General features: G+C 45.2%; 2 protein-coding genes across 5 annotated transcripts; both read left to right on the top strand.

Annotated features, from left to right (window-relative positions):
• Positions 1 to 18: 18 nt before the first annotated feature.
• asb3 (ankyrin repeat and SOCS box containing 3) lies at positions 19 to 5,278 on the top strand. Of its 4 annotated transcripts, none has more exons than XM_014149786.2 (6): positions 19 to 122; positions 615 to 839; positions 1,615 to 1,782; positions 1,879 to 2,124; positions 3,727 to 4,575; positions 4,827 to 5,278. In XM_014149786.2, exons 2-6 carry the CDS (start codon positions 641 to 643, stop codon positions 5,021 to 5,023), a joined length of 1,659 nt encoding a protein of 552 aa, XP_014005261.1. In that variant the 5' UTR covers positions 19 to 122; positions 615 to 640; the 3' UTR covers positions 5,024 to 5,278. The 4 variants fall into 4 exon arrangements, with proteins under 4 accessions (XP_014005261.1, XP_014005262.1, XP_082818902.1 ...); XM_014149787.2 differs by having other exon boundaries at positions 1,612 to 1,782; positions 1,882 to 2,124; XM_082962776.1 differs by having other exon boundaries at positions 1,612 to 1,782; positions 3,727 to 3,957.
• Positions 5,279 to 5,454: 176 nt separating this feature from the next.
• Positions 5,455 to 11,080, top strand: lim2.2 (lens intrinsic membrane protein 2.2). The gene is made up of 6 exons (XM_014149788.3): positions 5,455 to 7,219; positions 7,453 to 7,541; positions 9,158 to 9,380; positions 9,915 to 10,055; positions 10,371 to 10,505; positions 10,865 to 11,080. The coding sequence occupies exons 3-6, from the start codon at positions 9,203 to 9,205 to the stop codon at positions 10,933 to 10,935; spliced, it is 525 nt and encodes a 174-aa protein (XP_014005263.1). The 5' UTR covers positions 5,455 to 7,219; positions 7,453 to 7,541; positions 9,158 to 9,202; the 3' UTR covers positions 10,936 to 11,080.
• Positions 11,081 to 11,927: the final 847 nt, after the last annotated feature.

The raw sequence follows: 11,927 nt of genomic DNA, 5'->3' as shown, positions 1-11,927 counted from the left end.
CCCGCTGGATGGGCGGGGTTTTCACTTTTAGTCCAATGATAGGGTATACATCGAGTGTGTACGGAAGTGGTTCAACGCGGGTGTTTTGTCGATGTTGCAAACATCTGAAAGGACGAGAAAAGGTAGCTAAAGTGCTTTCTTATTGAATTAATATGTCCTATTATAAATTGTAGCAGCGTAAGAATAATTCTGATAGCCAATCACACTTCTGTCGACTAAACATGCAGTCTTACAAGCCTATTACTTCTGTTAGCTAGCTAACCCGTTAGCTTAGCCAGGACCACCACTAGAGGATTTTGGCTACTTCTAGTAGCCACAGAGAAGTAACGATAGCTAACGTTATACATACAAGTTAATATATTAGACTATTGAAATTTGTTTGCATGCCAATCCTTTTGTGCCATCACCCCAACTCATTGTTTGTCTCGATAATGATAGCAACGGAGTTGAAAAGAGCACAAACCGATCTAGTTCCAGGCTATATTAAGTGGACCTCCTTTCCCTCTTCCCCCACATCTCTTCTGATCTCTCCAATTTGTCCTTTCATCCATCTCTCCGTCGCCTCTCGTTCCTCATTATATAGTCCTATTATATCCGTGTCTTTTGTTTGTCAGAGTCGTTCAGGTGAGAGGTAAGGAGGATGGACTTTACTGAGTGTTACAGCGACACGGTGTCCAGTCTTGCCGTGGCAGCACGCGAGAGAAATGCCAGGCGTGTGAGCTTACTGATCCAGAGAGGCTGCAGTGTGGACAGCAGGGATAACCGTGGCTGGAACGCCCTCCACGAGGCTGCAGCCGCCGGGACCATCGTATGTGTGCGCCAGCTACTTAAGGCTGCTGGTAAGGTTTGAGTTGAGAGAAGGGAACCATCTCTCTAATTCTATGGCTCTTTGTAAAAAATAAAATAAATCCATCTCCTTCATTGCTCTGATCTGAAGGAACTGACCAAGTGAAAACCCAACCTAACAGTGGAGGTTGCTCATAAATGGCTGGAATCGAGTCAATGGAATAGTGTCATACACATCAACGATGTGGTTGATACCATTCCATTATAGTGTCGTACACATCAACGATGTGGTTGATTCCATTATAGTGTCGTACACATCAACAATGTGGTTGGTACCATTATAGTGTCATACACATCAACGATGTGGTTGATACCATTCCATTATAGTGTCGTACACATCAACGATGTGGTTGATACCATTCCATTATAGTGTCGTACACATCAACGATGTGGTTGATACCATTCCATTATAGTGTCGTACACATCAACGATGTGGTTGATACCATTCCATTATAGTGTCGTACACATCAACGATGTGGTTGGTACCATTCCATTATAGTGTCGTACACATCAACGATGTGGTTGGTACCATTCCCACTGACTCCATTCCATCCATTATTATGAGCCAGCCTCCACTGCAACCTAGTGCTGAGCTTCCACCATATTGTTTTCACCTGTCAAGTCTTTTCCAATTAGTGAAAGGATGGGTTTTCAATTAATTGAAATATAGCCTATCTGAACAGGGCAACTAAAAGGGGCATTTCAATATTCTAAAAGTGGATCCTTCACTAACCTCCTTGGCTCCTCTTTCCATTGGCTCTTCAGCAGGAGCCTCCCGTGGTTGCCGTGCCTACGTGGGCTCTCTGACACATGAGGGTGAGTCGGCGTTGTACCTGGCCGCGCAGCGCAGACACCTGGACGTGGTCAAGCTCCTCCTCAGAGCACACGCTGACATCAACCAGCCAACCAATGACCTGTCCTGCCCTCTCTACGCAGGTAAGGCACACCCACACAGACAAAACTCTTGAACTGTGTTATAGATCTTATTAAAAGTGTGTGTGTGTGTGTGTGTGTGTGTGTGTGTGTGTGTAGCAGTAGACTGTGGGCACACAGATATCGTGGAGTTGCTGGTGCGGAAAGGGGCAGAGGTTAACGGAACACACACGGCCTCCTGCTGGACCTGCCTTCATCAGGCTGCCTATAAAGGTCACAGTGACATTGTGCGTATCCTGGTGGGCGTGTGTCGCCTGGAGGTGTTTGATGACCACATGATCACTCCCTTGTTTGTGGCTGCACAGTACGGACAAAAGCAGTGTCTCCAGATCCTCGCTGACGCAGGTACACATTTGTGTGTGCGCTTTCTGATTTAAAAATATATATTTATTTTTAAAAAATTAAGAGGCCCAGTTCAGTCAAAATTCTGTTTTTTTTTCTCTGTGTTTTATATTATATTGTACCACAGCTGATGAAACAAGCACTGTAGAAACGTGTAAAAATTGGATGTGTTATTTCCTGATAGTTGCTGGTTAAAAATACAATCTACACAGGACCTTCTAATGAGCAGGTTTGCAAGGGCGAAAGTTGTGGCTTTCCATGGTGACATCACAGTAAATTGGTTATTAGACCAACAACAAAAAGTTCCAAAACTGCCGATTACAGCTAGTTTTCAATTTTACCCTCCCCACATAGACCACTCCGACAGCCCTAACAAAATGATTGCTTCAGAGGTTGTTTATTGTTGCTAAAAAGCAATTGTTGCCCATTTTTAAATGGAAATCTATAGGCCCTTTCACACTGCATTGTTCTTAGCCTTAGTCTTAGCTTATCTTGTGTTCACACAACCATTTGTTAACCCTGGGCTAAGCTTTAGCCCTGGGCTAAGGATTCACACTTGTATTCCAGAGCCCTGGGCTAACGGACAAACACACATGCGACCAACATTCTCTCTCTGCCACGCGACCAATGTTATAAACAATAAGACATTTATTAACACATGATGTCCTCCTGCTTCTAGCCTAGCATTTGAAGTCCTCCTGCTTCTAGCCTAGCATTTGAAGTCCTCTTGCTTCTAGCCTAGCATTTGAAGTCCTCTTGCTTCTAGCCTAGCATTTGAAGTCCTCTTGCTTCTAGCCTAGCATTTGAAGTCCTCTTGCTTCTAGCCTAGCATTTGAAGTCCTCTTGCTTCTAGCCTAGCATTTGAAGTCCTCTTGCTTCTAGCCTAGCATTTGATTTCCAAAAGTGATGGTTTGTATAAACCTTGCAGTCTGCCTGTCTGACCTCGGCAACAATGTTTCACTTTCGAAATGCGATCTCACACCTGTCCAGAGAATGCTATGAAGGAACGAGACATTAACTTTTCTGATCCAGGCGAAATCATGCAACGATATTATCATGGATATATCCAATTAAATGACAATAGAAAAGCTATGAAAATTGAGAAAATAGCCATAACAACCAATGTTTTTGCAGGGATTAAAGTAAGTTTTTGTCTGCATATGGATGGATGAAATATTATAAATGTACTTATTAATATAGCGTGCAGAACGCATCACGTGCTAATTAAGTGAAAGTGCAGTTATTGTGATTGGACAGTGAATTCTATGCGTTGTTCTTGATCCCGTTTCACACTGGCTATTTTGGCACCATGTTTCTGGGGCTAGCCCCAAAAAGTTGGTGCTAACCCTGCTCTGGCCCAGAGCCTGCTAGCCCCGGGCTAATGTTGGCGCTAGCCCACTTTACAATGCACAAGTCTGAAGACTCACTTAGACCAGGGCCAAAATCTCCCTTAGCCCTGGGCGGAAATGCAGTGTGAATGCACCTTATACAGTAAGGTACTTAATTGTTACTTAGAAATGATTTGATATTGATATAAAAATGGCTGCATTGGGCCTTTAAGTCGCTGTATAAACATTGTATGTTGTTTACATGTTGGGGTTGTAGGTGCCAATGTGAACGCCCAGGCGTCAGACTTGGCAACACCGCTGCTGATTGCGTCACAGGAGGGCCACGAGGGCTGTGTGGAGATTCTTCTGGACCACAATGCCAACCCGAACCTGTCTTGTTCCGACAACTGGCCACAGCTCCCCATCCACGCAGCTGCTGAGTTCGGCCACAACACTGTCCTGGCCAGGCTGATTGCTGTGACAGACCGGGTGTGTGACCGTGGAGAGGGTGAGTTGAGTCCGCTGTACTCTGCTGTGAAGAACAATCACAGCCACTGTGTAGATCTGCTGCTGAGGGCCGGCTTCAGCCCAGACGCCCAGGACTGTAGCTCCCTCTTCAGCTCAGACACCACATCGCCACTCGCCTACACCCTCGCCTTGAAATGCACATCCTTCCAGCCCTTTAGCGATTCGGCACGCTTGTTGGTAGCCGCAGGGGCCACTTTGACCAGGCGGGAATGGCTCTACATTCTGGCCATGTGCAAATCCGATGTGCTGCAGTATGTCTTACAACAAAGGAGCATCCCCAGACCAGAGCAGCTAAGCAGGACCATCTCGCTCTGCTCTAGGCCAGAGCAGCAGAGCAACAGCCCACTCAGTCCAGAAGAGTTGCGTGGGCTGGTGTGTGAGGCCCTCGACATGGTATGCCATGCCTCCTACTGGTTGCCCACGCTACTTCAGGCAGGCCTGGAGCCCTCCCTACTGTTGCAGCAACCTTACCTGCTGGGGAAGGCGGACAGTGAGGTTTTGAATTACTTCCTGCAGTTTGTCAATTGGTCGACTCTTTCTCACCCACTAAAGGATATACTGCTACACCGAAAGGAGAGCACCTGGAGGCCACACCACGGTAAGACACATGTACAAATATTCACTTTTTTGCATTTAGCTGAAGAACGTCTTATCCAGACTGACTTAAAATAAGGGCATTCAACCACTGGATAAAATGCACACAACTAAGAGCGACACATGCGCACACACACAAACTGTCAACAGATGAATAATAGTGGTGTGTGTGTGTGTGTGTGTGTGTGTGTGTGTGTGTGTGTGTGTGTGTGTGTGTGTGTGTGTGTGTGTGTGTGTGTGTGTGTGTGTGTGTAGAGTGTGTGCCATCTCTCTCTCACCTCTGCAGGCTGCGGGTCAGGGAAGAGTTAGGTTCAGTGGTTCTGATGCAGACAGATGTGGTCCGACAGCTTCCTCTTCCCCCTCCATTGCAGTTATACCTCCAGTTCAGAGACATCCCACCACCCTCACATGCAACAACAGTCCCACAGAGAGGGTTTCCACAGCGACTATAACGATGACATACAGGGCTTCATATAACCTGCCACTGAAGAGATGTCCTCAATGAAAAAATATTCACACACACACACACACACCCAGTTCCCTATGCACACCTATTCTATGTTTCTGTTCTGTTGATGTGTGATTTTGGAATAGATCAGCTCTATTTGAACACAGATGTTGGTGAAAATGAATATTTTTGTATTCTTTGTAGAATTGCCTATATGGTTTGTTTTGATTATTGTTAATTAAAACAAAGTATCAAGCTGTTTTGGAGTAAAACCTTTTTCTGTTCCATTGTGGTTTTAGTTTGGGGAGAAAGTGTGCTGACAGTGGTTTGTAAAACATGTTTTTCTAGTTCAAATACGCGTTTGTTTTTTCTTACCTCACCCCAACAATCCTCTAACCTTCACAATCAATTATTTTATCTACACTGGTCTAAAAATGAGGGCACAATCAGTTATTTTATCTACACCGGTCTAAAAATGAGGGCACAATCTGTTATTTTATCTACACTGGTCTAAAAATGAGGGCACAATCAGAATGTGGACAAGATCAGGACCCATGTTAGCACCTGGTATTAAGGTAATGTTGCTGTGTTTGCAGAGATTACATTCACGGTAAATGCTGCATATGTCGACGCAATCAGAAATTGCTTATAACCCGTGATTGGATTGAATCCCAGCTTTATTCAGTTTGGCCCGATGTTCAGCATACTGCAGATAGAAATGCAAGGTGTACACAACCCTCTACTCCACATGATAGAGAAACATGTCCATTACATTTCCATCTGCAGTACTCTGAACTGCTCTGCTACATCCTAATACTACTGCAGGTCATGGACCATGGCAGGTGTCAGGACCTTGCTCCAACTGGACTCACAATGACCCAACTTCTATCTGAACAGGGATGATCTCTGCGTTGTCTGTTGGGGCCCTCCAAGACCTATACCGGGCAACAGGCAGTGACTACTCCAGGGCCCTCCAAGACCTATACCAGGCAACAGGCAGTGACTACTCCAGGGCCCTCCAAGACCTATACCAGGCAACAGGCAGTGACTACTCCAGGGCCCTCCAAGACCTATACTTGACAACAGGCAGTGACTACTCCAGGGCCCTCCATGACCTATACTTGACAACAGGCAGTGACTACTCCAGGGCCCTCCAAGACCTATACTTGACAACAGGCAGTGACTACTCCAGGGCCCTCCAAGACCTATACTTGACAACAGGCAGTGACTACTCCAGGGCCCTCCAAGACCTATACTTGACAACAGGCAGTGACTACTCCAGGGCCCTCCAAGACCTATACTTGACAACAGGCAGTGACTACTCCAGGGCCCTCCAAGACCTATACCAGGCAACAGGCAGTAACCAGGGTTACTACTGAAGGGTTGTCTCACTCCAGTCCCGAAGAGCTGGCTGTGCAGGTTTTCAATCCAGCTCTGTTATAACACACCAGACTCAAGTATTCACTGTTATGGTCTTCTCTCTGAACCCTATTTAGCTGAAACAGATGCAGTGGTGGGTGCTTATATTTGTCCTATTTCACACGTGTACAAGTGTGTATTATAAACCTGTGAATTGGAAAGTTGTATTTTTTGCATATCCCAACTCCCCCTGAGACACCCTCTGAGGGTGGTGTTAATATAGGGCTGAACCCTGGACCAGGTCCTGGAGGACCCTGGACTAAGTCCTGGAGAACCCTGGTACCCACCACCACTCTGACCCTGGATGGTACCCACCACCACTCTGACCCTGGATGGTACCCACCACCACTCTGACCCTGGATGGTACCCACCACCACTCTGACCCTGGATGGTACCCACCACCACTCTGACCCTGGATGGTACCCACCACCACTCTGACCCTGGATGGTACCCACCACCACTCTGACCCTGGATGGTACCCACCACCACTCTGACCCTGGATGGTACCCACCACCACTCTGACCCTGGATGGTACCCACCACCACTCTGACCCTGGATGGTACCCACCACCACTCTGACCCTGGATGGTACCCACCACCACTCTGACCCTGGATGGTACCCACTACTGCGGTAATGAACATAGTGAACCCAGCCCGGGTATGGTTGAACTCGGGGGGTCGTGGCCCTCGCCACAAAGTCCCATGATGTAGAGCGCTGCCTGCCAGGGCTGATCAGCCACTTTCTGAGAGGAAAGATACAAAGAGGAAAGTGAGAAGAAGAGGTAAGGTTTAAGACATAGAGAATACAGGTTAGAGGGAGAGAGGGGGGGAGGCCATGAGGGAAGGTTAAAGACATGGGAAGAATAAGCAAGCGTACAGGTTAGAGGGAGAGAGGGGAGGCACAGGACCCAGGGGTAATGGTGTGCAATAGAGAGATGGTAAACGAGGGAACGAGAGAGAGAGAGGGATTACCATCATTCACATGTTGCACTCGATCATTCCCTCTATTGTACAGGCGGACAATAAGGGCCATGGGTGGAGGGCTTAAAAAGGATAGACGCACGCAGACAGCCAACTACCCTGGACAGAGACAGCAACCAACAGGTATCTATCCTTTTTTTATGGACTTTATACAAAACCATATCTTTGGAGATACCCCTGGGTTTGGGGCCCTTTCCTGTTATTAAAGTATATGAAGAATTAAAAGTAATTAATTGAATTTTTTTTTTTTTTGTGTAAATGGGCCCGTTTTCATTTGTTTTAGAGCTTTTGGTCTTCTGATGAATTGAGGCTGCTGCAGGAATTGAAATGGCAACTATGGAATAATGTACCCTTTTCTCACTGTTGAGCTGCCCTGAACTGTACTGGGCTGACGTGGATATTTCTTCACATCATATATTTTCACATTGCCCTTTCCAGCAGCTATGGTGGATGGATAACTAGGCCAGCGCGGTATGGCACCCCATCATGCTGGTCACAGAGCAACATGCTGACAGATCTATTGCTTAGCATCAGAAGATTAGTTGTGAAGCGTTGGGGGAATTACTTGGAAACAATGGTTTGAATCAGCTTGTTCAGCATTCTCATTAACATGCCTTTAGCTTTGTTTGCTTTTCTGTACTTGGTTGCTCTTGATCAGATGGAAATGTGCATTCAAAAGGTTTTGAAATGAAACTACATTTTAGAATGGATTAGAAATGTTTGTTTTGCTTAAACACTTAGCATAATGACTAGAAGTGCAGAGGTCTTTGGTGTGCTTATATTAGGGTACGTGTCACCACCTTCACATGTCATAAAACTAGAGATGTGTCCACTCTAAAGCGTAAAGGTGTTAAGGTTGACTTCCAAATAAAGGCCCTGCTTGAATACTTCAAAAATGCATCCTTCCTTCAGTCCTTCCTTTTAAACCTAATCACAGATCAGACTACATTGTGTTCCCTTATGAAAGTATGACAGATTAGACCCAAGGACGGATGCATTTGATTAAATTGAGCTCATGGCTGAAACAGTTTACAATGCCACACACCGTTGCAGTGTCCACCCGTGTCTACTCCAGCACGTGTCCACCCCAGCAGATGGGGAGGGTAAAGCAAAGGGCTGGTGGATGTCCTAGTGGGAACAATGTGCTGATCTGAGCTGTGTGGAAAGTTCATCACCATCACCTTGCCCTCAGTGCCAACAACAATAATAACCTGAAGTATCAACAGAATTCTGTCATGCACATTTTAACACGGACCTTCCTCCTTTACCTTTAGTTTGAACTTAGACTTGCTCGGTTAGACTGCAACTGTTGAAGGGAGTTTGAATAAAGTTTATTTAAAAACAAAATATATGTTTCGCATTTGACGATGGTTTGATGTATTTCAATGTCTCTGAACCTGCTATAAAAGGCAAAAAGACAAGAAAAGGCTTACATAGGCAAAAAGGCCCAGGCTATCGCTTCTCTATGTGATTATGAAACTTTCTGGCTGGTTTTCTCAGAGGAGTAAAAATCTATTAATTCAACAGCAAGTCTCTTCTGTCTAATGTATGTCATGAGTATGAAGCATGGTTCCCTCTGATCTATTTTAAAAACAGGCTGTAAAAAACTTAACACGGTTCACTTTTTGAAAAGTAACAAATGTTTTCCTATACTTGGTGATGTACAGGATATAACAACATATAGAGTGATACATAGTGATTAACTGTCTATTCCTCTCTCATTTTTTTACATAAAATAGTTGCGGTGCATTTAGGAGGACTGTGCTATCCCAGGCTTCTCCTTGATGCTGTACACTTTAGCAGGAGGGGGTACACTCTGTGGGGTGGCCGCCCTCGTGCTCCTCATCGTCTCCACGGCGACCGACTTCTGGATGCAGTACCGCTACTCGGGAGCGTCGGCCAATCAGGGCCTCTGGAGGTTTTGCATCAATCACAAGTGCCACGCCCACACCATCACTGTGGGTGAGTACTGAGTAGTAGAGTGTTCAATCTACCTTTAACTTGTGTTTTAGGATCCGCTCGACCTTTAACTTGTGTTTTAGGATCCGCTCGACCTTTAACTTGTGTTTTAGGATCCGCTCGACCTTTTAACTTGTGTTTTAGGATCCGCTCGACCTTTTAACTTGTGTTTTAGGATCCGCTCGACCTTTTAACTTGTGTTTTAGGATCCGCTCGACCTTTTAACTTGTGTTTTAGGATCCGCTCGACCTTTTAACTTGTGTTTTAGGATCCGCTCTCTTAATTTGTCTTACTTTCATGACAGTGTTATGACCATATAATGACAAGTTGCCAGCAGACATTGACATGGTTATGACCGTGTCATAACCATTTTTTGGTAAACACAGAGCTGCCAACTATTTAGAAATGTATGAATCACACAACTCCAATACATATGTAGGCCTACATACTGACAGACCAAGAAATGATAGCTGCACAGATGAAGGAGATCACTTACCAATGTTAATATACTTATATGACGGTGTCCTCTCTGCACAGCCTTCTGGGATGCGACAAGGGCCTTCATGCTGCTGTCTGTGCTGAGCTGCTTTGCTGGCGTATTGCTGGGCCTGAGTGCCTTCGGCAACGGCACCAAGAGCAGGAGGGTCCGGACTGGGGGCTTCGCTCTGCTCCTGTCAGGTAAACACCCGATCTGAAAAGACAGGAAAGTTAAAAGCATGTAAGACCTACAGGGGGTTTACTTTGACCTGTCCAGTTCCTTCGGGGAAAGGTGGATGAGAGGAGAGGGAGAGGTGGGGTGGAGATGAGGTAGAGGAGAGGAAAGGAGACTATGAAAGTAGGAAGTATGGGATAGTGGAGCAGTCAATAATTATTTTTAGTACATCATTTAATAGATTTCTTTATAGACTTGAACATCACCATTCTTCAAAAAGTGTTTCTGCTTTGACCACAACAGGTGTTTCTCTTCCTCCACCACTCTGTTTCATCCCTCAGGTTTCCTAGCTCTGTTAGCTCTGGCCATCTACACTGGCGTGACGGTCAACTTCTTTGGCAAGCGCTTCCTTGATTGGCGCTTCTCCTGGTCCTACATCGTAGCTTGGGTGGCCATCATCTTATCTTTCGCTGCTGGTAAACTCCTTCTCTAATAAACCCATCGGCCTTTGTGTTTTAGTATGTATTGTACACAAGCTATATTGCTATGTAGTGTACAGTCTGTAGTGTTAATATTGTAGCGGGGTTAGGATCCTCTGCAATCGATTTTCGATTAGCAATACTCACACTCCTTCCATAGATACGTGGTTAGGATGGATCTGCCAGCAACAAACAGTGCAGGTGCTGTAGATTGTGTCAATGTCACATGGGCTGCAAATAGCTTTTCAGGCCATCCAAATTCAGACTTGCCAGAAGTCTTAGTCCCTCTAAGTACAGGGTCTTGGCAGATTGTCAATGTAAGGTAGTGACCATTTCCTTGTTGCTCGATCTTTCAGGTGGGTTCCAACTCTGTGCCTATCAGAAGAACATTGCCGAACTGCCTCCTACCAATGTTCAAGAAAGCTAAATGGAAGTAATCTTTTACCTGCACACTAAAGAAACAGCTACCAACCACTCGTCTTTACTATTGTCACAGATAGCAATGTGACAGCAGCTATGGAAACAACATGGAAAAATCTGCTCAACAGAATAAATAGGACTATTTGACTCCAGCTTGGTCTCTAGCTCACTGCTTAGTCTTTGAATCTGTTTTCTGGCTAATAGACAATGAAGCCATGTATGGGATGTTCTAATTGTTTAAACAAATGCTAATTGACCACCTTCCGGGTCACTGAATCATACCCTTAAGCCTGGGGGCGTGGTTTAAAGCAGGGTTAGGGTTGTGCTTCCACAAATCCATACCTACTCACTTCTGGATGGCACTTTAGTTGTGTAAAGGCAACAGAGTAGAGCGATAGAAAGGGCCAAACCGCAACAGGAGCCTTAAAAATACTATAGGCTACATTTGCAGGCCAGAAAATATCCCTACATTAACATATGTATGTAACTGGGCGGCAGGTAGCCTAGCGGTTAAGAGCGTTCGGACAGTAGCCGAAAGGTCACTGGTTTGAATCCCCGAGCAGACTAGATGAAAAATCTGTCCCTTGAGCAATACACTTAACCCTAATTGCTCTGGATAAGAGTGTTTGCTAAATGACACAAACGTTCTAAATGTAACTTTTGCATGTACAGTGGCAAGAAAAAGTATGTGAACCCTTTGGAAATACCTGGATTTCTGCATAAATTGGTCATAAAATGTGATCTGATCTTCATCTAGGTCACAACAATAGACAAACAGTTTGCTTAAACTAATAACACACAAACAATACGTTTTCATGTCTTTATTGAACACCAGGTGTAAACATTCACAGTGTAGGGTGGGGAAAGTATGTGAACCCTTGGATTTAATAACTGGTTGACCCTCCTTTGGCAGCAATAACCTCAAATTTTCTGTAGTTGCGGATCAGACCTGCACAACAGTCAGGAGGAATTTTGGACCATTCCTCTTTACATAACTGT

The sequence above is a fragment of the Salmo salar genome, chromosome 16, assembly GCF_965601325.2.
Source record: "Salmo salar chromosome 16, fSalSal1, whole genome shotgun sequence".
Classification (NCBI taxonomy): Eukaryota; Metazoa; Chordata; class Actinopteri; order Salmoniformes; family Salmonidae; genus Salmo; species Salmo salar.
This window is presented reverse-complemented; position numbering and strand designations above follow the sequence as displayed.

Excerpts from the sequence above, each read along its gene's own strand:
- lim2.2 (XM_014149788.3), top strand. The coding sequence starts at position 9,203 with ATGCTGTACACTTTAGCAGGAGGGGGTACACTCTGTGGGGTGGCCGCC. Across the intron at positions 9,381-9,914 it reads CGCCCACACCATCACTGTGG|CCTTCTGGGATGCGACAAGG; the intron begins GTGAGTACTGAG and ends CTCTCTGCACAG. Across the intron at positions 10,506-10,864 it reads CATCTTATCTTTCGCTGCTG|GTGGGTTCCAACTCTGTGCC; the intron begins GTAAACTCCTTC and ends TCGATCTTTCAG.
- asb3 (XM_014149785.2), top strand. The coding sequence starts at position 641 with ATGGACTTTACTGAGTGTTACAGCGACACGGTGTCCAGTCTTGCCGTG. Across the intron at positions 2,125-3,726 it reads CCAGATCCTCGCTGACGCAG|GTGCCAATGTGAACGCCCAG; the intron begins GTACACATTTGT and ends TTGGGGTTGTAG. Across the intron at positions 4,576-4,826 it reads CACCTGGAGGCCACACCACG|AGTGTGTGCCATCTCTCTCT; the intron begins GTAAGACACATG and ends GTGTGTGTGTAG.